We start from the raw sequence: 27654 nt of genomic DNA, 5'->3' as shown, positions 1-27654 counted from the left end.
TCAATAGTGATTTTCATTATTATATCACTAGAAATAAGGGATTGCTTGTAACCAGTGGAAGGCTCCTCAGCACAGAATGTCGGCTAGATTATATAAATATTGTTTCGGTCTGTAGGACGCCGTAGCTAGTGAAATTACTGGGCAAATGAGACTTAACATCTTATGTCTCAAGGTGACGAGCGCAATTGTAGTACCGCTCAGAATTTCGACAAACGAGCGCACGGGCCACCTCATGTAAGTGATCACCCCGCCGCTCACATCCCCGTACAATACCAAAGGAATCACGGGAGCGTTTCCGGCCTTTAAGGAAAATGTACGCGCTTTTAATGCTTTTCATCTATTTGAAACGAGATTGCATTTTTGTTTTTAAGGTTTATTTTTTTTCAAAATTATTCCCTTGGATTTTTTTTTGATGTCATTTCTAATATACAAGACACTACCTCTTCGGAAACAACTGGCGCTCTGAGAGAGAAGAAGCGGCACAAAAAATTGTCCCAGAATTATTCTTAAATGTTTATGGCTTTAGGAACTGGAGAAAAGTGGATTGTTTTTCTAAACACCGCACTATGTGTTATATACCTGGTGTCTCTCGCTTGCATTCTATGTCCTTTCCTCTGGTGCTCCGAGACTCTGAGCTGAAGCGGACGGACCTGTAACGTGACATTATCATTCATTATAATAATTATAATTTCGAATTACTGATGACAGTGGGAGGCTCCTTCGCACACGATGCCGGCTTGATTATAGGTACCACAACGGCGCCTATTTCTGCCGTGACGCAGTAATCTGTAAGGAGTTATTGTGTTTCGGTCTGAAGGGCGCCGTAGCTCGTGAAATTACTAGGTAAATGAGACTTGACATCTTATGCCTCAAGGTGACGAGCGTCATTATGGTACCGCTCAGAATTTTGGGTGTTTCAAGAATCCTGAGCGGCACTGCATTGTAATGGGCAAGGCATATCAGTTACCATCAGCTGAACGTCTTGATCGTCTCGTCCCTAATTTTCATAAAAAAGACAATGACTCAAAGTTTATGTTCGGTTTATAGAAATATTAATTTCCCACTAAGAAAAAAAAACAATTACATGAGCGGTGAGACAAGTTAAATAAAAATTGGTTTTTAATAACATAATAAGAAAACATCTATCTTTTTATACGATTTTTTATATGAGGCATAATGCTTTTAGTCAAAATTGTAACAGAACCTATTATTACTGCTGTAGCCGAGCGATGCTACTTTTTTTAATAATCAAAGAACAAGATGCGTCGCAAGCCGAACGCGTAGGCAGATCGTGCCTCCAGATTTATAAGACGTTATCACGTCAAAAAGGTTAATACAGGGTGGACCAAAAGTCCGTTTATAATTTGAATGATGATTAAAAAAAACTAATTACAGTAGATCAAAACTGTTTATTGTTTTCGATAGTAAACAAAAGGGGAATTTATTTCTTAAAAATCACAATATCCATATGCAATCCTTCATTATTCTGGCATTGCTGCAATCTAGAGCGGAAATTTTCGATGACAGCTTTACATGTTTCTGTTGAGATGTTTTGGATTTCTGTGCGAATACGATCCTTTAATTCGTCAAGAGTTACTGGGTTGGTTGGCTGGAATGCAGGGGTTTTTGATCACCATGACATAGTGTCACTCCAATAACGACAATTTTGTTTATTAACATGCCCATTTAGGTGGATGTGTGCCTTGTTGAGAAAAAAATGTTTGTAAAACTGGTGAATCGCTCTACCATTTCGTTCGCAAACTGCAACCTAGTGGCATGGTCCTGAGGCCTCAATTCCTGCACCATTTGGATTTTATAGGAATGTAGACTTAAAACTTTCTTGAGAATGCGGTTTAATACATCATTATCTTGGCACGTTAAGGACAGCAGACCGCTTTCGAGTTGATAGTCCAGGTTGGTCACGAACAGACGATTTTACTCGCTCCACGTTTTCGGGGTCCCTCGACGTTCTAGGCCGGCCAGATCGAGGTAAATCCATTGTTGAACCCGTCTTCTCAAACTTGAGCACCCATTATTTAATTAACACACCTGATGGAGCTTGATTTTTGTGTCTTATCTTGTGATGATTGCAAAACTTTCGTTGAGCTAAGGTCGCAGAATCGTTGTTTCGATAGTACTCGCGTACACAAAATGCACGTTGACTACCGCTAAACGACGCCATAGTACTAAATTCCCATTGGCCGCTCTTGCAATGCGTAACCCCTCCACCCCCCTCCGCCGCCGCTGCTAGACGCGGCAACCGATTCAAATGTAAACGGACTTTTGGTCCACCCTGTGTTAATTAATTATCCGGTGTTAATATTATGTGTTAAATACAATGAGGTTCTATACATATAGACAATGCACTTCATACAAAATCAAAGCCAAAATATGGCACATGCCACAAATGACACCATTATAACCTTCGACTGCTATATCTATACATCTCTGCGTTTAGTCCAGTTGTTTAAAATATTGGTCAATAGGCAGCAATGTAAACACTATTTCAGTTTCTTTACACAACTTTATAGTAGTACTTTGTACATTCTCCGAGCCTCTGGGCCCCACGGGCCCAAAGAAAAGATGATGCAAAGATGTAAGACTCACTGAGACCGACATGTTTGCGATAATTACTGTTTTCAGCAGTCGAAGCAGCAGCCCCAGCACCAACTGAAGTAGCTTGGACTCGAAAAGTTGCCAGAGTGTCGACGCAAGTCGCGTCTCATACCACAGGCAACTTAAATGAATAACAACGTCTTTGTTATTTGTTAAATTTAAAATATAACCTGTTACCAGCATGACCCTTTTTCGAACATAAGCTCTATGCTTAATGGCCCTTCAAGCATAGAGCATACTATTCCAAGCTAAGTATGTACTCCCAACTTAAAGGCCGGCAACGCATCTCTCGACCCCTGGTGTTGCGGAGGTCCATGGGTGATAGCCTCACCACTCAACACCACGTGAACCTCTTGCCCGCTTACCCCACTTACATAAATAAAATGGCTGCGATAAATAAAACAAGATATCTAATGGAAATTAAAATATATGTGAAGACGCGTATGAAAATTCAGCAAATTGATTTGAAAACGGTACCTGGAAAATATTATAAAATGATTAACGGAATTCGAATGCAGGTATTTATTAACCTGAAAAACTCATCCAAGAACTGATAGATCATGCGCATCATGATGAACATCTCTAGGCAAAGCTAAAGCAGCGATTGGAGCTGGCGTGATGTTCTCGTTGTAGGCGGTCAAATGGAAGAAACAACGTTTCGAGAGAGTTAAACTTTTTATTTATGACAATTAGGGACGAGACGAGCAGGATTTTCAGCTCATGGTAATTGATACTACCCTACCCATTACAATGCATTGCCGCTCAGGATTTTTTAAAAAACCTAATTATTCTGAGCGGCACTACAGTTGTCACGTTGAGACATAAGATGTTAAGTCTCATTTGTCCAGTAATTTCACTAGTTACGCTTACGTTAGTTAGTTTAGTTAATATTATAGCGAGGCCTACCTGTGGAAGGCGACACCGCAGCGCGAATCCTTCTCCGGTTCGGCGAAAGCTCGCGCCGCCAGCGACTGGCAAGACATCACCGACCCGTGCGGAGAACCCTGGAAACATACCACCATTACATTCACTACAACTCTCACAACACACCAGATATATTTCATTCATTTAATTAAACCGGGTTCGCGCACGCAAGACAAGCCACGATCATTGTGCCGGAACGACTCAGTACTTGAAATCTTTTCAACAACATTACAATGCTCCGTAAGATATATTTTTAGAATCAGTAAGGTAACAGGAACAGTATTAGCACAATTTAGTAATAGAACAGCACAGCTAGTTCTCGTCATAAAAAAAAAACCACTTCTAACGCCCCCAACGAGTAAAAATTGCAGAGCTCTCGATTTAACGGAACTATGGTTGACGGGACCGGGTTTTAATAGTAAAAAAATCAGTTTAGTGTGATTCTGACTAACACACGAAGGGTATCGAGTCATTGTATAAGATTTGCAAAATAAACAAGAGAGGGCGCCTATAACATTTTGTAAGTAAATATTTGTAACTGTAGAATTAGCCAGCGTTTTATTGTTTCTTGTCCTAGCGATAATAATAATAAATACTACATTAATAATTCAGCCATCTTACTATTATTTGCTGCAAAGTGGGGGGTTGCATTTGGGCTAAGATTCTAAATATATTGGCACTGAAAATTAACAAAAAAAAATGTGATGCAGGTTAGATAACTTTTTTAGAATAAAATGCACTGCAGTACCTTTTTTAATCAAAGCTATCTAATTATCTTTATTAATAGTCCCTTTTAAGTTATAAAAATCCAAAAAGCAGAAATTTATTTCGCCGCAACAACTGACAGCATTAGAAACGGTGTACAAGTGCCATTGACCCTTATTACGTAGATACTGTACATTGTATCACAATGCTGGCTAAAAAATCTATAACTACAGAATCCTCACACTATAGTGCCAATAGCTACAGTTATAGGCAACTCTACGGAACCCTTACACGTATTCAAAGATTAATTTTCTCTTTTATACCCTCGTCGCATGAATTGGCGCGCTGTGTGATACGTAACAATGGCGAAGAAAGGTTGTCTTACTCTTCTTAGGCAGCCATATTCAAATTCAAATATTATTATTCATATTAGGATTTAAAATCACTTTTTTCAAGTCAGAAACTACCACCGATTCAAGATAGTGTGCCTCAGACCTGAGAAGAACGGGCGCAAGAAACTCAGCTGGCTTTTCTTAGGCCTAGTTATGGCCCCGTTGGTTACACTTGAGGTAACAAGTCACCCTAAAATGACCGGCCTGATGTCGCTACTGGCAAACAAAGACCTTCACAATAATAAAGGGAACGCAACAATACATAATACCCACTAATCTTATCAGTAAGAACGTTCACAACTCAATGACCCTCTTCGAGAGCACTCGCTGCGTTGTCTATACGTTGAGTGGCTTCACGCGTGCTTCATTCAAGTTAGGGATGTACTTGACAGAAAATTACTCATCATTTTATTATTTTTAAGGTGTTCTCAAGTAAAAAAATCTTTTTTTTTAAAGATGAGGACAAATGTTCAGTTTGTTGCACCCATTCTTTTTAGGTCTGAGGCGTAAAATTTCGAACGGGTGGTAGTTTTTGACGTTCAACCTAAGATTTTAAATGAAATATTTGAATTTGGGTCACCTGATGGTATGTGGTCAGCGGCCCATATCACTTGTAACACCAGAGGAACCACAAGAGTGTTGTCGACTTTTTATAACCAACGTCGAATAAACGTACATATGAATTCAATAACATTTTTTTGTTCACAAACCGCGGCGGGAGAGATCGAAAAGAGCGCACCATGGTGAGGGTCAAAGGTCAAATCAAACACAAGGACTTGTCTAACGGCCGTTCCCAATATACTATCTCCAGATAGAGATAAATAACTACCTTCCACTGTTAGTAATTAGCTGTAAATTATCTGAAGCTGTCCCAATATACCCGATAAGTCGTTCTAATCGCCTTATATTGGGACGCGTGAATTGCAATTTCCATACAAATTTCTATCGCTGGTAAGCTCTACATCCACCCATTGACAGACAGCGTGTACGGCTAAGGTGAGTTACCTTCGATAAATTTATTGGGACAGAAAAGTCAACGATAGTTACGATTTTTAGCTGAAGTAGGCCACAACCGGAGATAGAATGAATATTGGGAACAGCCGTAAGACGACAAGGACGTGCTTTTCGTGAAAATGTATATGTAGGTACATAAATATTTTTAAGCTTATTAAAATCCTTCAGTTTTTTTTTATATTTTCCATTTTTCGTGTCAAAAAAGAAATCACCAAAACTATCAGCCACTGCCTCGTCTGGGGTAGGTATAGTTTAGCATAGTGTCATGTTCTGTTTCACAAAGAGGCTATTTAGAGCATAGACCGTTAAACTATTTATTATTTTTTAACTAAAACATCCTGTAGGGAGAAAATCCCTATAAAAATATCACAAAAATATTTTATTTAGTAATCAGCGAGATTCTAATAGAACACTTTTAATAGAAACGTCGTAAGTTCGTCGTAGATATTCAAAGTGAAAGTTGTGTTGACGCAGCGAAATCCCTAAAAATGGAGGTCTTTCCCCATCCACCAGGCGCAATTTTTATTGACAGTCCTCACCCTACTTATCAATTTCTTTGATTAGTTGGCTGTTAATTGGTATAATTAACCTTTGCATGTGGATGATATATATAACACCAAAAGTCTACACCCATAACATTATGTTAACAACACTTTTCTGGATTACCTCCCACGATTACTTTGGCTATTGCAATGGAGTATAGCACGTTCCCCTGGTGTTGTACATACAATATTACATACTGCTTTAGAATACAGAATAAACCAGAAACCGTACACGCGATGAATAGGGAGGTAGTGTAAACTGTCACCTACATGACTCTTAAATACATAAATATAAATATTTCACAACATTTTCTCTTCGTAATATAGCATAAAATACGTCCAAAAATTAAAATGTAAATTTTTTTGTGCAATCTTTACTTTGACACTGGCAAGCTCTAAGCAATTGGCTCGTCTACAGAAGAAAAACGTAAATGTTACAAAAAATCTTGGTCGTAGTCACAGGTATGCTTGTATGACTGGTCGCCAAACTGTTTTATTCATTCGGTGTCTGACGTTTGTCGTAATTGAATATGTTTTTGTATGTTATTAGGTTTTCTTTTATTTGTTTTATTTCGTTATTGTCATAACAAAACGAATCATGGATACTGATCCAGGTTCGCCGACCAAACAGGACATGCTGTCACCGCCGAAACAGAGACAACGCACTCCCTATTTCTGTGACTGAGAAGGTTATGATAATGAATATAATATAAATGCCTATGAGCATGTCTACAAAAATTGGCCTAAACATCAGTATTGGCGTTTAGGTATTTCACGTTCTGTATTCTGAGAATACAGTACGTGTAAATAATGTGTTTTCAAGGACCAATAAGCATTGGGCGGTGTATTGGAGTCAATTAGATGCTCGAGCGTGGATGTACCGCGTGTCAGGGCCTCTTTCACCATGTCAATGAATAGTTGATTAGTTAATCCCCAATAAACGTGAACTTGCAAATAAAGGTTATAATTTTACCACTGGGAGACTTTTTTTGCCGCCAAGCAGTAGTTTGCAAGAATTATTGTGATTTGGTTTTGAAAAGGCGTATATAGTGAAATAACTGGGCTAATGATACTGAACATGTTATAAGGGCTCGAGCGCATATGCTATATGCAACATATGTTTTGGAAGATGTTAACTATAAACTTACAATATACTAGCGGTTGGAATTTTGACGTAATGTCTGTTGGTGGCATTCGGCCGCTGATATCAACCCGAACAAGTCATCAGAGCACTCGCCGCGATATATGCGGTAGAAGATGCAGAGCATCTCTACGCAACACCAAAGAATCAAGCCGATCGAAGCTGACTTGATCGTCGATGATTCAGACACTCTTTGTCGTATGCGATGATTATGGACCATCAAAAACTTGTAAAAGAACCCAAGTTACGCAACTCATACATATTATCTTTAATTAACGCGAGTGTTACATTTATTTTGAAAACGAGATCTTGAAACGTCGGTTTAACTAAAATAATAATAAAAATGTAACATTCACGCAAAATCTAATGTAAAACACAGTTCTAATTACGCGCATTTTAATTTTTTTTAAAGTGTTTTATTTAAATCTCGCAACTCAGTTCTTCTACCGTACCTACACATGTGAGATCCCTATAATACCAAGTCGGTCAATTTATTCGGACCTAACTTAAGGGTCCTTCTGTCTGTCGTGCCCCAAGATATATAATAACAACTGTGATTCCTCTGGTGGTCCACAAGAGTATGCTCGTTTGTCCTCCTCATCCATAAACGTGCAATTCACACCTACACTATTCAATTGAATCAGTATCTTCTTCCTGATTCCAAGGAATGCGTTGCGTAGGTAACAGAGCCGCGTCAATTGATCAGGTGGAATTGAAATCCGCTGGCGCGTCTTTTTAAAATGAAACTTTTGTTACATCGCTTCAAATTTTTTCGTCCATCTATCGCACAAAAAAACAACTTCCTCTTGCCTTTTGGGACTCTTAAAGATTGTTGGATGAATATTATGTCCCCTCCGAATATTATCTGAATGGTTTGGGAAGTTTACAAAGTTTTTTAAGAAGACTGGAATTTTTATATAAGTTAATATTAATATTAAATAAGGTAGGTACAATATCCATATTGACAGAACGTCTATACTTATTAAATACCAGATCATTATTTTATAATTTCGATGATAAGTCCAGTCAAGCAGACAGATGACAAAAATCTAAAGATCTGACAATTTCGTTCTATTTTAACATCCATAGAATATGCAGCCATCACAAAAGACAACTTCATGGCCGTGAGCACTCGGTAAAGAGTGAACGACTAAGAAAAGAATATGGATTATGAACCAATGGAACTACCGACATTATTGATCTGACATCCAGGTTATATAGCATAGCGTGAACATGTCACAACTGACGGTGAGCCATCGCATCCACTCACACTCTCTTGCAAGACCGGAGGCGTGACAGAAGCGTGCCCATGTCGTATCTTCCTGGAAAGCCCACGCGGAAAGGAAGTTCATTCTACCGCAACCGCACTGTAGAGGATCGCTAAACATTCAGATAGTGAGAATGATATATGAAACTTAAGATCGTTTGTACGTCTAGATACGGAGGGTGACAGTTAACCTCTCTATTTTGAGCAATGCACGCACACTAACACAAAGTGACGTGCAAATCGCGAGTGTACGATGTAGCTTGTCACGCACACTAAAGTAATAAATAAGAGGCTAGACGTTTAAATAATCTAAGGTACCTATAAGGTATAATTTTACTAAAGTAGTCAATAAGAGTTATATAAGATATATTCTAGCTGTGAGAATATTCACTTAAATTCAACAAATTCACACATTGTTATTCAAAAAATATTTAAGTGATTACACAACATTTTACCCATTTAATTAAGTATCTATATTTTTGCAGTAATTTCATGCCAATTCGATTTATTTGAGCTCGAGATTTTAGACCTGATTTTTCGACACCAAGTTTAGTGCAGTATCATAATATTAAAACAATAGGGAATTAATTGAAAAAATATTAATTTTCATGCGATAGTTTGCATCTGGGCTTGGTCACGAACGTCATGTCTGAAGATCGTGGCCAGCATTAGGTATAGTTACATCTGAAGCGGATGATCTGCCTCCATTAAATTCTGCGTCTCTAACAACCGTGGAAAATTTGGAAGACGAGCCTTTAATTTGGTCGGTACATCTTGATGGAGAACAACCGCGCGATCTTTTGCCCTTCGGTATTACCAACAACAATTATTTCTTCCAAACTTTCGTCGCCTATGCGCATTGTGTGGCCAAAATATCCAAGAACACGTTGTCTGCATAAGGTGAACAAGCTAGTTTTTATTCGGATCTGGTGCAGGATCGATGTTTCTTCATCGTATTCTTAACATTCACCTGCTCGAACAACACCACATCTCGAATGCATCAATTCTTTGCCTTTCTCAGCCCAAGATTGTCCACGTTTCTACTCCAAACAGGAAGATAGGGAAGAACCAGTGCTCGTATCAGTCTAGTCTTAGTTTTATACCAATTCGTCTTTTCTTCCAGACGTAGTTTAGTCAGGACATAGCATATAGCATCACCTTTTTATCTCGGGGACACAGCTGCCATCATTGTGTTGGCAGTTTTTGAATAAATATATTTGAATTATTGATTGTAAAAAAAACTAACTTATGCATGCATAAGTAGTTCTAAAGTAATAACTGTTTTGATTACTCTCTTTTTTAAATAGTATACATGAGCAAGGACCCTAGATTAGATAGTGGCGGTGATCTCCACAACGATCCCTTACTATGTACCTGACAGCTACATCCGTAACTGAAATCATAAACTTTTCTTTGTTCCATACTCTCTCTTTCTCTTACTATTGCGCGAGGTGACTAATACCGAGCATCCTCTCCATGTTAAATGCATTTCTTGTTATGGAAGATAGGTGGACTGATTTTATTTCATTGTTTTTTTTTTTGGTGAAAATAAGGGACGATACGAGCAGGACGTACAGCTGATGGTAATTGATACGTCCTGCCAATGGGCAGGCATTGTAATGGCAGTGCCGCTCAGGATTCTTGAAAAACCCAAAAAATTTTAAGTGGCACTACAATTTCGCTAGTCACCTTGAGAAATAAGATGTGAAGTCTCATTTGCCCAATAATTTGTAGTAGGTATATTTGTTCAATTTATATGTAGGTATATCCTTAATTAGTGTAACTGATCTGCAACTATCGTTTTTAAAGTAAAATAAATAAATCAAATTGAACTAAAGAGTGGGTACAATATTATTTTCAATTATTATCCGTCGTCTCCTTGAATCGGCTTCAAATGCTAAGGTCAAAACGAACAGACCTCAGGGACAAAACAATTGTTCTCGTCTTAAATAATCATTCATTCAAATGACGCAATACTATCATATGGGTTATGACTTATGACATTGTTTTAAAATTAAAATATATTATTTAAAACATTGAAATTTTGATATATTACATTACTAGCTGACCCGACAGACGTTGTTCTGTGCATACTAAATAAAATACTGTTTTTTTTTTATGAATTTGTCAATAATATTTCATTACATCAGGAATGATTTTGTAAAATATGCTCCCTGTCAATGACGTTCTATATTATGTATAGAAGGTCATTGCTCCCTGTTGTTAACTATAACGAAATTGTTTCACAGCAGAACTGTCCGCGCGTCAATAAATTCACACATAGAAAATGTGTCCATAGAAAACAAATGTTGGAAATAAAAATAATTATGAGTCCCAAATCGAAATAAAAAGTATCTTATCTCTCAAGTTGGACTAAACTGCACTCCATGAAGTAATCCCCATTAAAATCCGTTCAATAGTTTAGGAGTCCATCGCGGACAAACAACGTCTCACGTAATTTATATTATATATTAAGATAATTATCTTGACATGAAAGTGCAATATTGTATAAATTGTATTTTTCATTGATCACATAAAAGAATACTAGAAAAGCTTTTTGCTCTGTTTGTCTCTCTCAGAGCGACATTTGTTTCTGAAGAGGTGTTAGTGAGTAATGTCTTAACAGCTGATGTCAAAAAGAATAACCAGTGGAAGGCTCCTTTGCACAGGATGCTAGAATAGATTATGGGTATTGTGGTACCCATAAACGGCGCCTTCTTCTGCCGTGAAGCAGTAGTGTGTAAGCATTATTGTGATTTGGTCTGAAGGGCGCCGTAGCTAGTGAAATTACTAGGCACATGAGACTTAACATCTTATGTCTCAAGGTGACGAGCGCAGTTGTAGTGCCGCTCAGAATTTTTGGGTTTTTCAATAATCTTGGGCGGCGTTGCATTGTAATGGGCAGGGCGTATCAATAACCATCAGCTGAACGTCTTGCTTGTCTCGTCTCTTTATTTTCATAAAAAAATCAATTATTTGAAAATAATATTATTTTTTTGTATATCACATTTATATAGTCATTTTCACGACGTTTAAGTATTACAACATTTGTCATGACTGCTTTTTTTATTTTTCTTTGTTACTAACTACCTTTATAAACCTTAACTGATCAATCGTTCAAAATGATGGCAGTTGTTTTCAATCCATAGCTGGATTCGACGTTACAAAGATTGTACATTTATACAATTCGTGCTACCCGGGGGCGACTAAGGGAATTTGAACTAGTGAGAGGCTCCTTTGCAAAGGATGCCGGTTAGATTATGGGTACCAGAACGGCGCCTTCTTCTGCCGTGAAGCAGTAGTGTGTAAGCATTATTGTATTTTGGTCTGAAGGTCGCCGTAGCTAGTGAAATTACTAGGCAAATGATCAAAGATTCAAGTCATCAATTACATTATACGCGCGTATTTATAGATTTCTCGTTTTTTACATACCCAGAGAGAAAATAATCTAAGGATATTAGATCCGGTGACCACGCTAGCTGCGGCACAGGACCATCTCTATTACTGTACGGCTATTATGGGTTGAAGCTCCATCTTCTTGCAAGAATAATTAGTTGGCCTAAGCAAAAGGCAGTTTATGCAGCACATCAAATAGTTCATTTAATCTTTTTTACATAATACTAGCTGACCCAGCAAACGTTGTAGTGCCGATATTAAAATCGCGATACAAAAGTAACTGTTGATGGGTGAAAATTTGAATTTGTATGTATTATTGACTCATAATCAAACAAATTTAAAAAAATGTTAAAAAAAAATCAAAAAAAAAATCGTGTAGACCACCCTTAACATTTAGGGGGATGAAAAATAGATGTTGTCAGACTCTCAGACCTACACAATATGCACTCAAAATTTCATGAGTATCGGTCAAGCCGTTTCGGAGGAGTTCAAAGTTTAACACCATGACACGAGAATTTTATATATTAGATTTAAAAGTGGTCAATCATAAATTTTGACATAAAATATTTTGTCCTTCAAACGACCGCACCAAGAGATAAATGAATAACGCAATTGTCGATGCAGTTCGGTTATCCGTGCAAGATTAGTGTTTGACCAATAATAAAATAATAAAGGTACACCAATGCATGAAAAATTACAATTTTCTTTTTTAGCCAGTTGCAAAAATCGTATTATTTATGTATCTTTTGCACAATGTGTCCGGAGAGGTAACATTTATAGTTGTATCTTTTGGAACTTGAATATTTTCAGCTGCCATTCGGGTGGAATTAGCGGAAGGTGACTCAAAAATAACTAATTACATTTGATAAAGCTATCTCCTTGCTAAAGGTTGATAACCATTTTTTGGAGGCACTTAACAGTGTAAAAAATCAGATTAAGGATATTTTTTTCGATACCGAACCAAAGGTAGAGTAGCACTTCACCCTTTGATAAAATATGCTTCCAGTAGACCATATCGATTATAGTTTTTATGATTTATTTTCGAATCACAAAATTCTTAGCTTTTATAAATTATTCAATAAACATCACGCAAACAGTAGATAATCAACGAAACGTCGAAGAAACTCCGTTGATAAATATTCCGCATTATTTCGAGCAACATACTAGTAATGTTGGTATGAGTAATTAATAAGAAGTTAATTTAAATATAGAGCACTTTTTCCTTACATATATATATATGTGTGTGTGTGTGTCATTATTTCCTCATTAGTAACACTATCGAATATGTAGTGTTCCAGGCTATGAATATGGGTATTTCAAAATTGTTTACAGGCGAAATTAAATATATGCACTATATTCCTCTGGCAATACTTTGGAATGATAGGTTAAACATAGGGTCTCGTCCCGAATTTCACACTATGTTTTTACACAGCTCTGATACGGCTACATTAACTTAAGATAAGGTAAAGTAGTCTGGTAGCCACACACTATGCTAACTGCAAGTAGCAAACTATAGTGCATCAAAAGACTGGCTTGTTTGACTTTAGTAGCCACACTAACCCCCTTATTCATAATGGTCCGCTAACTTTAAACAGCCGCTTAGGAGTGTTTTTTCTCATTCTGACTTAGGTCAATAGAAGAAGACGAAGTGAGAATTAGCAATGCTTTAAGTTAGCAGACTATTATGAATAAGGGGGTAAATCTTTTTGCTCTACACCCTTTTATAAAACAGGAGGCCTCCGAACTCTGAAGAGAAGTTCATAAACACTTCATCTTTGCAGAGCCAGTCAATCCCCACATTCAGGAGTTCTAAATAACATGATTGAAAAGGAACCACTGCTGTTGGCTGTAATTGACAGGCTTGCAAAGTATAGTTTTATTAGAGATATTAAATACAGCTGTATAAAGAAGCAAAGCGGGTTCCGTAATAACCTCAGGATTTTCACGTACAGCTCAAAAAGAAGGTTTAACACAGGATACTGTGTGTTCTCAAAAGATCTAAGCATCTCTAGGTGCTCATAATAATAAGTTACACTACATATAATATTCAAATTATTTGGGTAAAATGTTGTACAATCCTAAATTAAATAGGTGATAGACAAAAAATAAAACCACATGCAATTATATTACATAGGTAGTATAGGGGTTTGATGTGCTAAATTAAAACCATTATTATTGTATGTTTTTAAAGGCAGCAAACAAATGGCCCCAAAATCACATTTTAAACTTCAAATTATATTACAATTAAATTTGGTGTAGTGTCTTTTTGAAAAATTGTTATTGCTCTAGCAATATCTGCCATACAAAATAGGCAACAAAGAAAATGTTGTCATGTCAGGACAGCTGTCATAATTGTGAAATTGAATGACTACTGCTACAAAAAGGACACTACAAAATTACTTTTACCCTAACTAGGTACTCTACATAATAAAAGATACTTAAGTAATAATCAATATAAAAAAAATATGATACTGTAAATGTGTTGAAATTAAACTTAATAATGATAAATTATAACAATTTCTAGAAAATATGTTAATGTGTCTTTAAATGTACACACATTCATAATTGTATGACCAAATTATGTATCCCTAAACAACTTTTATAAATATTGATGTGTTAAACAATTGCTTTGTTTACGAATATAAATTATTCACTTACTTTTTACTCTTATCATTATCATAAACTTTCTAGGTGCTGCAACAACATTAAGTGATATAACTTGATTTTTTTTCAGGTCACAAATGAGTTTGTAACATTAATAAATAAATAGACCTTTATTAATAAAGTCTACTGAGGCAGTGATCCTGTCTACTAAGGTAGAGGTCCCGAGTTTGAATCCCGGTAGGTGCAAACATTTATATGGTAAATATGGATTTTTGTTTCCGAGTCATAGATGTTTATATATATGTTGTATTAAATATATCATTATCATGCATCCACAGTACAGGCTATGCCTAGTTTGGGGCAATATAATTTGTTTGAATGTGCTATTATTAATATTATATGTGTTCAAGTTAGCTTTGAGAAGCTCACATTACACATTAACTATTTTATATATTATAAGGTGGCAAATGGGCAAGTCATCTGATGTTAAGTGAATTCCTTCACCCATAGACATCTTCTATACCAGCATTCTTAGAAAAGTGTTGCCAGCATTAGGTGGGAGTGTCATCTTAGCTAGAAAGACTCTAAATCTCATAAGCAGAATAAGCCATCATATATTATGTATTTGACTCCCAAGTGAGATATTAAGTTGCTTATATGTGGAGTTTGAAAAGTATTTATTCAATATAGACACTAGACCTATGTACTTTTATTTCATTTATAGGTTTAGAAACAAGTCCTTTAGGCGTAGCCATATAAATATTTGGCTTGCCTATGGTACAGATAATAATACATTTTGCATAGCGGATATAGATTTTAAGACAAAATTTGGATTTGACAGTATGTAACTTTAGAGATTAACATTTGCTGTTTTAAATTTAAATGACTTAGTTATTTGTATTTAATTTGGCACATCATAACATAGGACACAAATAAAACAAACATACAGACAACATATACGAGACAGCTAGCTATTAGCTGCTCACATTATGTCCGCACAGGATCCAACCATCAGAACAAACGCCAAACATTCTTCATATACCACCATCAAGTTTCACATAAATTATTTTCAGCCGAACACTTTTTCACAGCACTAGCACAGAATTCGATTCGCTTCAGTCGGAAACTTTTATCACAGCACAAATTACATTACTATTGCCACAAAAAAATATCGAAAGAATGTTTAAAGTCAATAATGTAAGCATTTCGTGATATCTTTGCAACTTCTCGTTCCGTTTTCACTACAACGGATGGTGTTAAGAAATATTACGAAAAACTCGGCATCAAATTTAAACGATAAAACAATATTTACAGTAGAAATGTGCCGCAAAACAAAAATAGCTATCACTGGTCAGTGTTCACGGATGAAACAGATAGGAATTTCCGTAATTATGTGAAATTTACGTGTGAGTGCGCCGTTAATTTAACTAACAGTAGCCGAACTAATTCAAGAAAACGCGTTTTATTGCCAATTATATTGTTTCGCAACTCAAATCCGAGAGAAAAATAAATCTGTTTGACAGCTGCACGCGCCCTCCGCTCCGCCCCGCGCACTGTGTACAATTGGTCGATCGACCATTGCAGTGTTGCCAAATGAAAACTTTTTTCCCACTTAAGACGAATGATATCGTCTCACTGTTGTCATCAATGTTTTATGCAGTATTTCTTTAAACATGAACCTCTTAATTATCATAATAACACATTTTTGTTTTCAATGGTAGAATGCATCCCATTAGTATATATTCAATGCGTTTATTTGGGTTATATTTAAAAATTCAATATTAATTATACTTCATTAGCTATGTCGTGTGTGCTTTACATAATTATTAGGTTTTTGTGATAAGCGATTGGGTTTATTATAACATCCAGGTAATGGAATTGTGAACCCTATATTAGAGGAACATTTGACCTTGAACATTTCCGTATTAGTTCATTTGAGCGACACAAAAAATAATCTGAAATGAGTTAAAGGTTTATCTTGGACTATTTGTAAGTATAATTTATTTCGTATACACTGTGTCACCTGTAAAACAAACTGACAGAATACTCCTACACAGCTAGGTTAATGGGCTTAAGTTTCGCAATCGAACAGGCATACGATCTTCATCTATAAAATGTTTTGACATTAAATGTATGCCAGTTCCGTTAGAATTTATTTACTTAGTATATATTACACTTATAACCACCGTGCTTTGAATATTAATGAATGTCTGTATCGTGTACAATCATAATATAATGACATTAAGATATGAACGCATAATAAATGATATTAAAGTGTCTAGTTTATTTCCAAATTATATAATTGCAAAGAACAATATGGCAAATACCAGATTGCTTAACCCATCCCCATTTAGATTATACAGATGAGTGAATAAAATAATATAGGAAATGCACACATTGAGCTTTTTCATCTTTATATTCAACTTGAGTTGTTTTTTCTAGTTATTCTAATTTTCAAATAGAAAATACGGCCAATTTTAAAATCAGTTAATCTTAGGCTTAACTTGATTAAATCGAAATCTAAATAAACCATACCAAATTTAACAAAATCATAAGAAAGTTCTATATATTACCATAACATTAAACATAATACAACTATTGTGGTGAATTACAGCAATTTAAGAAATTTTGACAAAGAAATAAATACTCTTCGAAAAGATTGGTAATGATTGAATGATATGACGCAACACCGGACACGTTCCACAGGAAACACAATAATTAAGAACCAGTCACACTTCCTTTGACTCGCGATGGGAAAAAATAACTTCAAATGTCATTACTCATACACTCATTAGGCGGTGTTTTCTCTTGGTTTTTTACTCTACGAACCTAATATCTGCAATATGAATTTTGCGCATTAGTACAGCCTAGGGATAGAGCTAAGACTCAAGAGTACCAAGAACAATGTTTGAAGGGGCTCTCATGACCGTGTCATATGGATATTCTTATCTTTGCCTAGTTCTCTTAGAGACAAGGCTGATTTCTATTCTATTCTTTCTATTGTTGCTTCTGTGGAAGGGGCATCACAATTCAGCCAATGTCATGTTACAGTAGACCAAGCTTAGAGTATGTTATCTGATCGGTACTAACGAATTTACCAGTGTTTACGATAATGATCAGTGCAAGCCTGATTTTATAACATATGATATTGACAGTTGGCGATGGTTAAAATTTTTACGCCTGCAGTCAGTCTCATAGTAAAAGCGGTAACTGCAGCTGTCGGAATAACACACAAAAGGTTCCGCACCATCTCGCAACATATTATGTATAACAACACTATGTACCTACTTTTATCTATACGTATATTAATATATTATAATAAATTCATCACAAATTAAAAACTGTAAATTGAATATCTCTTTAAAGAATACCTGTTGTGTGTTCAACAAACTATACCGAAGCCAAAACCGTACAGACATTTTCACTCGATGTTTTTTCTCTGAGTTTTAAATCTGGCTACCTCAAAAGTCTTTTAATTTTTCGGATTAATATATTACATAGCCTAAGACACTCACATATTATGTAGCTTTCTATAGCTAACAGAATTTTCAAAATCGGTTCTGTAGAGCCAGAGATTACTCCCTACAACCTTAGAAGCCTTTTAATAATATTAGTATACAATTATTTCATGTAGAAGATGGACATCACAGCTGAAAATCCAGAAAGTGATTATCACCTTGAACTATAACAACTCTGTTGCCTACGAGATAAATATGGCATCTGTAGATATCTAAATATACTAATATAATTTTTTTATTAAAACTCAACATGCTAAGTTATTTACGCGAGATACACGAATTAACTAACAGCACAGCTTAAGATGGTCAGTTGTTCAGATAACCCATAACTGCGTTCCCAAATATACATATTGCTATGTCAAGTTATTAACGGCACAAAAGTGCGGTGCGATATGTGATAAGTAAATGTATAAATCTTTTGCTAAATTTGCCGCTTTAATTTTGGCACTGTCCCCTTCTAAGCTATCAAAAATTTTTTGACAAGTTTCCGCGTCTTTGACCATTTAAGTTTGTCTTGTGCCATTTCTGTTTAATTATTTTAAATATTGTTATTAAACAACACAAATATCTACATACGATGCCGATTCGTAAAGCGGTAGATTTTTCAAGAATACAGTTCCGAAAAAAAGTACAAAAACTGCATGATTTGGACGAACACTCATTCAAATTTCCATAGCGGCCACGTATCGTTTGTGTAAAGAAATTTGCGCAAATCTTTTTTTCTTTCCTCTGAAATTGTACAGCCAGTGCCTCCATGATTTTAACTTGTCTTTAAAAAAAACCAGTTAAAGATACTACATGTTACACGTGTGACCTTATAAGATTCTTTATTTTTATTCATTAGCTGAAAAAGCATATTCTGAATAAAGGAAGGACAGAGAGGTAGCAGAGAGCAACCCATCCATGCGATCATTTACATTTGATCTGCAGTAAAGCTTACCCATCCCCTATCTGAAAACATCTGTTTTACTTTTATAAGAGACAGCTATGGTCTTAAAATCTCGCAATTCATAATTAAGCAACTGATAAAGCTACATGTTACATGTGAGACGAGACCATCAATGCTCTTGGAACCAACCAAATTGCGTCGTTTCTCCATAGAAATTCTGAAGAAAATGCCATCATTTTCTTCAGGTTACGTTTTATTCCGATATATGTCGTGGCCAAATCAAAAATAATACGGTTGCAATGATGATAATCACATGTTTCTTATTAGTGGCCCAAGAATACATGCGGTGTGACTCGAATCATGCCATAATAGATCGCGCCTTCATAGTCGTAATAGCTATTATGACAGCAGAAGACGGTAAAAAGGCATAAAGGCATTTATTTTATCAAAATTGATTCCTTTAGAATTCGATTCGATGTCATTTCTAACTATACTAGAGACTATCTACCTACCTGGTACCAGAAATAGTTAGTTAAATTATTGAAATATTTGTTCGTGTTATACCAGGAGAACAGAACACTCGGTGAGTCATACAAGTTATCCGCTTTTTCTACTCAATCGAACTTGCATCTTGGAGTAACCAAAGGCGGTCTATACCACTGGACCAAACGAGACATGCAATGCATTTCAATCCACTGCAACTTCTATATTATAAGTGTGAGTAGCTGTTTAGCCACTTTCTCACTGTCGTATAAGCCGAATGGAAACACGTAATTAATAGCATTATGCGCTGTTTGAAAAATCTATAGTGTCAGCAATCCAGAATAAATTTTGTCAATAATTAAACCTTATGTTAAAGTTTAAATTGGGTAACTTTTGAATGTATTTACAGTAACTATAGTAGTACAAATTAGGCGACCTTATCGCTTATCAGCGATCTCTTTCAAGTAACCTAAATGTAATATAATTTTATAATATACATATAACAACGCATTAAAGAGGAGAAGAAAAATTTTAACTGATTTTTAAGAGGTTTCTAAATAACAATTAAATTAGTTACTTCTAGGTTTTCAATCATTTGTTCTTATATGTATGTATTATTCATTTGAGCAGTCTGCACTATCCCGTGTCTAATTTAATCAAGTAGGATGACCGATAGTTGTTTGATGTGAAAAGTCGAAAAAACCGTGACTTTCCTAAGACAAGATCTAACTAGGTCGATTTTTTGCCCCCATAATTTAGTGCAGATATATCGATGAGCGCAGCGCAGGACCGATTGTCGTGGAAATCTTTGAAGGGAGGCCTTAGTCCAGCAGTGGACGTCAGCCGGCTGATGATGATGATGATATCGTTAATGCTATTCCGAAATTCACAAAATATACGAGAATTGCTCGATCAATTTATCATTGCAATTGTAATTATTATTATAAACCAGCAAAATTACATATGACTTGATTTGTTTTATATGGTTATGAAAATTTATTGAAGTAGGCGTTACTTTGCGGAAATCCATAATTATCCAAATGATTTATATGCCATATATTGGCGGAATTAACACTAAAGAAATCTCAAATCATTTAGATTATATGGTTATGTATAAATCTTCTTTATTATCCTCGTGATCCAGGTCAGGATAGAAGTCCAAAGTAACAAATATATTGTATTGCTTGATACGTGTCCAAATGTTCAAGTAAATGGGCGTCTTAAAGTGGGTGGAAATGGCGTTCATTGATCCCGTTACATATTTAACTTACATAGATAAAAACAGGCTAATATTAAGCTTATAAAAATTAAGTGACTCTCCAAGATGAAGCTACTCGTGAAGGTTCCGCTTTAGATTAATCGTTAAGAAAGGGGAGGAAGGGCACCGACTGTGAATCTTCGGGAAAATTCTCGAAATAACATTAGAGACGGTCTGGAGCTAAATAATTTAGACCCGAACGGAAATCAAACCGGCGACCTCCAGATTGCATCTTATCCAAGCATGCGAAATCATATTTACCAACTGTCTCACATTTATTTACACAAATAAAATTTTGAAAAACAAAATTTTATGAACGATGCGGGACTCGAACCCAAGACCTCCGACGTTCCGTGCCGGTGCTCTAAAAAACTGAGCTAAACGTTCGAGTGACGTATCGTTATAAAATCTTGTATGCTTTGTTCAACTCTCACATTTATTTATTGTAGATGAATACATTTATTTATTGTATTTGACCGAATCTGATAACGTTTCTGTTATTAAGCTAAGGAAAAAAAAATTTTTTCATCAGATTATTTTTTTTGCCATCGACAGGCAGGCTCGTTAGGTTACCGTCTCAATTCGGTTAAGTACTCCAAGTGATCAGTTAATAATAATTAAAAAAGCACAGATGTCCAACAAGTGTCGGGTGACGTAAGACAATGACATATGGCAAGCCGCAAGATGGCGGCGCGCGGGAACCCATTTATACATTCGCCCGAGGTTAGCCCAAAATGACGTTCAAGGAGAGAATTATTAAGATCGCGATATAAATCTGCGATGGAAATTGGATACGCTGGGATTTTATCTTATATCTTTTAACGAGCAATTCTTGTATATATATAATCTGAATCTCGGAAACGGCTCCAACGATTTTCATAACATTAAGTATACAGGGGATTTCGGGGGCGATAAATAATCTAGCTACGTATTCGATCTAAAAAAAAAAGTAGATTTATCCGTGTTTTAATGAGAAACAGCTTCAATAAAATTAGAATACAAAGGTAAATTTCGCCACTACATACAAGACTATAATAGCTCAGATGCGACATTGGGTGATACGGAAGCAGAAGACCCAGGTTTGAATCCAGATGTCCTATTAGTTTTTCCTTGTTCAAGTTTTGTACATTTTTAAAAATTCGAGCAAGGCTCGGTCGTCCGTTCTATTTATTCTATGATATTGGGAAGGTATGTCATCAAGTACAACCAATATTCTTGGAGGACAAACGAGCGTACTGATCATCTGACATTAGGTGATCACTAGAGGAATCACAGGAGCGTTGCCGGCCTTTTAGAATTATGTACACGTTTTTTTTTTGAAGTTACCCTTCTCATATTATCGTCGTATCGTACCTATTTATGAAAAAAAAAATTGTACAAACGAGTATATCATATCTACATACTCTTGGTTCACCACAGGAATCATAAGAGCGTTGCGAGTTGCCGTCTTTGTGTGGTAAAGGTTACTATAACATTTATATGCCTTTCTTATTGATACCACGGATTGGGAATGGAGCGACTGCCCTCAGACTATTATATAATAAGTTTTATTGTACAACATTACATATATGTACCTAATCAATATTTTTATGAAGAAAAAAAGAATCCCGTTCTTCTCAGGTCTGAGGCAGTGTATTTTGAATGGGTGGTAGTTTTTGACGTTCAATAAGTGATTTTGAATCCTATTTTGAATAAAAATATTTGAATTTGAATATGAAGCGTTGAGTAAACGTACTTATGACTTCGAAAAACATTATGACGTGGCGGGTCGAGGATCGGCACTAAATAGGCAATAATAACAGAATTTTAAGGTATTGTACTTAAATCGATGCCATTATGGCCTAGCCTTACCCAAAGGTTAACGGGAATTCGATTACTATGGCTCAGTCTTATAAACCCTAATTGTTATACAGTTGCAAATTTTATAATTGTAAAAAAAACGTTTGTGCGGTAAAGGTTACTATAACATAAATTACTTTGTTAATGATACCCCAAATTCGGAATGAAACGACCGCACTCAGGCTATTTATTATAAGTTTTATTGTGCGATATTACATTGTAGTTCCATATTATTATGAAAAAAAAAATTAAGCCCGCTGAGTTTCTTGCGACCGTTGTTCTCATGTCTGAGGCATACTTTTTCGAATGGTTGTTTTTTTTAAAATGAAAATAAGGGTCAAGACGAGCAGAACGTTCAACGGATGGTAATTGATACGCCCTGCCCTTTACAATGCAGTGCCGCTCACGATTTTTGAAATACCCAAAAATTCTGAGCGGCACTACAACTGCGCTCGTCAACTTGAGACAAGATGTCAAGTCTCATTTGCCCTGTAATTTCACTAGCTACGGCGCCCTTCGGACCGAAACACTGTAATGTTTACACACTACTGCCTCACGGCAGAAATAGGCCCCGTTGTGGTACCCATAATCTAGCCGCCATCCTGTGCAAAGGAGCCTCCCACTCGTGTGTGGCTGGATGTTTTGGACTTTCAATATGTAATACTATATCCTAATTTGGATAAAAACATTTGAATAAGCTATTATTTAGATTTCTATGGTCCTCCTCTTCCTAATGGAAGGTATACAAGATAAACAATATCAAGCAATCACAGAACAAAACCAAAATACTTCACACGTTATAACTATACACTTTAACTTCACTGTTCATCACTTCACACTATCAGCACTTCGCAGATAATAAATTCAAGTGGATGACATTGTACACACTTGAGATTACTTTGAAATGTTACAAATAATCAATTAATAATCTAATTGTATTATATAAATTCAAACGAGCAATACTTGGAGATATACATATAATAAAATTAGGTTATATATATCTTTCTTACTAACGTTGATTCATGCGTAGGGAGACCGATATCGCATCTGCGAAAGAATCTTTGATCGATATTTTTGTTCGTAACTTTGCTAACATTAACGGCCATACAAATAAATTTGGTATATACTTATACCTATACCTGAAAATAAACCAAAAATATGCAAAATGTTGACTATATCGCTGACAGCACGCGGACAACACTGTCAATACAATTATGATTTAGCCTATGGACTTGCATCCCTTGCCACTAAATTAATTTAAAAAAAAAAGATAATTCTGAAGTTTCCCTAACGTCAAACAGCCTTGCAAATAAACGCGGGAAACGATAAATGCAAATTTTATTAATTGTAAGGCCGCAAATCTGTAAGATACACGTAAACTTCTGTTATTTTAATACCTTTTTATTAAAAGTTACTTAGTTACCTTTTAAATTTTAACATAACTGTAATTAAGAAAAAAATTGGAATAGCGACCACCCAGAAACCCAAACTCAACCGCTGTTATTACAAAAAAATAATTTAGACATGGCTTAGACACGTTTTTTGTTGTTAGACAGTGACCTAACTATAACAACGTGATCTAACAATAACGACGTCTAAAATGGAATCACCTTTTTCTATTAGAAAACAGTGTTTAGCCTCTGTTTAACTAAAACGCCGAAGTGTACAGGAACAACTGAAGGAACGAAACGCAATTTTTGTCAGCTGTCACCTATCTGTCATCATATAATCTAACGGCCGTTTTCAATAACCTATCTATCCTTAGTTAACTGACTAGATGTAGACAAATCCATCATTTAGCGCTTATTACTTACATTTCAATAACCTATCGTCTAACATCTAACCTATATTGGACATAACTATGGATAGATAAGATCTTGTCATTAAACGGTGACAGTAATGTATCCGTTAGTTAAACTAAGGGTAGATAGGTTATTGAAAACGGCCGTAAATCTTCTATATGAATATGATCTATCCGTTAGACAAGCGCATCTAAACAGCTAAACAACAGAACGACACAGATTTGTTTTTAAAACAAGTGTTCAACACTTGTTTAACTTTTTTGTAATAACACAGTATGATTTTGAACAAAAATTCAATAAATAAAAAAAAGCTTTGTTACGACAAAGAAGTTATACTTTGGCGTAACAAACAAAAATCCTTAAAATTATTTATTGCTCCTGCTATTCTAACGTTATTAGAAAGAACAATACTGGAAAAATCTTGCAAAGATGGCTTTGACAATTAATTATTAAATAACGAATACGGCTGTATGGGATTGAACTAACATAAACATATAATGCCTACTACTCGGCTAAGTCGAGTTAGTAAGTCTTTTGTTGGGCGATGTATATGCTTTTACAGGAAGATCTCAGAAAATGTTCAAAACAATAGTATTAAGTTATTCAAAAGAATTTTTAAAAATCGTTTGTGTGGTAAAGGTTACTATAACATATATGACTTTCTTAATGATACCACAGACTGGGAATGGAGTGACCGCCCTCAAGCTATTAAATAATAAGTTTAATTATTGTACAATATTACTTTGTAAACATATTTTTACGATGAAAAAAAAGGCCCGCTGAGTTTGTTGCGCCCACTCTTCTCAGGTCTGAGGCATTCGTTTTGGAATGGGTGGTAGTTATTGACTTTTAATAAGCTATGTCACATCCTATTTTGAATAAAAATATTTGAATTTGAATCCTTTGTCTGACCTTATAAAGGACAAAGGAACCAAAAAAAAACGAATATCGCAAACGTCAGAAAATTTTAGGAACCAACTTTACCCTTGGCTGAATGCGCATACTGTGCAGGGCCGAAGAAAAAAAACCTTCACCCTGTTACTTTTGTGTTACAATGATGCGCGCCCATCTTAGAATTTCACTCTCATATTTTTTTCATTACGCGCCAAAAGAAGTATAAAAATAGGAATTGTCCTATTAAAATAGAGCTTTTTCCTTCCCGCATCGTTCAAAAATTTTGTTTTCAAATTGAATTTATGTTCTTCTTCTTCTTCGCGTGCCTCTCCATTACTGGAGGTCAGCAGTCAGCTTTATAAACTTCTCCTTATCCATGGCTAGGCGGAATAGTTCTTGGACTGTCTTGATGCCAGTCCACTCCCTTATGTTTCTGAGCCAAGACTTCACTCTTCTTCCAATACCTCTTTTACCAGCAATTTTCCCCATCAAAATAGTTTGCAGCAGGCGGTACCTATCGTTGCGCAGTATATGTATGACCGAGGTACGACATCTTACGCATTTTGTTTATGAAAATAAGGGACGAGACCTGCGGCACGTTCAACTGATGATAATTGATATGTCCTGCCCATAACAATGCAGTGCCGCTCAGGATTCTTGAAAAACCCAAAACTTCTGGGCGGCACTATTATTGCGCTCGTCACCTTGAGACGTAAGATGTTAAGTCTCATTTGCCCAGTAATTTCACTAGCTACGGCGCCGTTCAGACCGAAACACAGCAATGTTTACACATTATTGCTTCACGACAGAAATAGGCGCCGATGTGGTACCCATAATCTAGCCGGCATCCTGTGCAATGGAGCATCCCACTGGTAAATGTTTGATAGTTCTCACTAACAAACATTTACCAGTTCAAGTTCAGTACAACCATTGACTTGTTGTTCGGACAAGGACCTCTCCTTTGACATAGAGCATGTAACCGCAAATCTAACAATAAGTAACGCAAATGAATGACGTAATATAGTATGAGTCAAACCAATTAAGATCAACTCATTCCACATCTCGTTAATCGTCGTAATATATATATAAACGTTTTGCCTTCTTATGTACAGTGAAGTATAAGATATGCAGTGCAAAAAATCTAACTAATGATTTATTGTATTTCATTATAATATGATTGATATAAAGTTTCAAGTGTATTACTGGGCTCCGACTGCCGCATGCAACTGTGAGCTAAAACCAATACGGCCTTACAAATATACTCAGTATAATTATATACCTGACAATAAACCAAGAATATGCAAAACGTTTACTAATAGTAAGTAACCATCCCTACTGTGTGCTAAAAGACAGTATAACGTTTCGCGCGTTTATTTGCAAGGCTGCTGCCTGACATTCAGAAAACTTCAAAATTATCTTTGTATTGACAGTGTTGGCAGCGATATAGTAAACATATCGCATATTCTTGGTTTATTCTCAGGTATAACTTTATACCAAGTTTATTTGTAAGACCGATATAGTTGATATGGGCTCAAGAAAGGGTGGTATGTGGTACAGCTTCAAAATGACAAGAGTGCATAGACCATATTATTAAATAAGAGAATAAAATGTGCCCTTTGAATGATATGAATGATAGAGTGTGTGATTTTTTTTATAATAAACTAGCTGCCCCAGCAAACGTTGTATTGCCATATTAAGTAATAAGAAAAAATATTTTAAAATTTTTGAGTTATATGAGAAATAGATGACGATAAGACTTAAGATTTATCTATTATATATTTGATAGATAGTTAACAATTGTAGTTAATCTACCAACTATAGTTATCTCAAATTAAGTTTAAGTTTATTTTTTACTGAGAAACTTAGAAAGATATAAAAATTCTAATTAGTTATTCATTTGAAACTATTCTATAAATTTGATTTCTGAACGACAGGGGAAATCAAAGGAAAAACAGAATTGTACATTTTATTTAATTCCGAGCATTTTCATATTTATTCACCTTATAAACCTTCTCTGGACTTCCACAAAAAATGCAAGACCGAACTTAACCAAATCGGTCCAGCTGTTCTCGAGTTTTAGCGAGACTAACGAACAGCAATTCATTTTTATATATATAGATGGTGACAATGATGATATAATTGTTATTTATTAATTAACATGATTAACACATTTAAGAAATAGGTAGGTATATTATTGTTTCACCTTTTTTTTCATTTAGCCATTAAAAATTTACATTCTTGTTAATGTGCATTGAGTGCACAAAACAAAGACTATTTAAAATTCTGTTACAAATTATTTGTTATTCTATATTTAAAGAAATCAAAGCAGAAAAGTTTTATGATCTCTGAATTATTGTCAAAGAATGACAG

The 27654-nt window shown here is 35.6% G+C and overlaps 1 protein-coding gene across 7 annotated transcripts in view; it reads right to left on the bottom strand.

Annotated features, from left to right (window-relative positions):
- LOC126965224 (GTPase-activating protein CdGAPr) overlaps positions 1-27654 on the bottom strand; it is a 120396-nt gene that overhangs the window by 39613 nt on the left and 53129 nt on the right. For 4 of the 7 annotated variants that reach the window (XM_050808693.1, XM_050808688.1, XM_050808694.1 and 1 more), the window contains exons 1-3: positions 15588-16144; positions 3523-3620; positions 580-650 (exon numbers count right to left, since the gene is read on the bottom strand). In XM_050808693.1, coding sequence (XP_050664650.1) covers positions 580-650; positions 3523-3620; positions 15588-15632 — 214 coding nt within the window. In that variant the 5' untranslated portion in view covers positions 15633-16144. Of the gene's footprint in view, positions 1-579; positions 651-3522; positions 3621-15548; positions 16145-27654 lie in introns of those variants that run through there. The other 3 variants (XM_050808691.1, XM_050808692.1, XM_050808690.1) reach the window with 2 other exon arrangements.

The sequence above is a fragment of the Leptidea sinapis genome, chromosome 7, assembly GCF_905404315.1.
Source record: "Leptidea sinapis chromosome 7, ilLepSina1.1, whole genome shotgun sequence".
Lineage (NCBI taxonomy): Eukaryota > Metazoa > Arthropoda > Insecta > Lepidoptera > Pieridae > Leptidea > Leptidea sinapis.
Note: the sequence above shows the minus strand (reverse complement) of the source record. Positions and strands in the feature narration are given on the sequence as shown.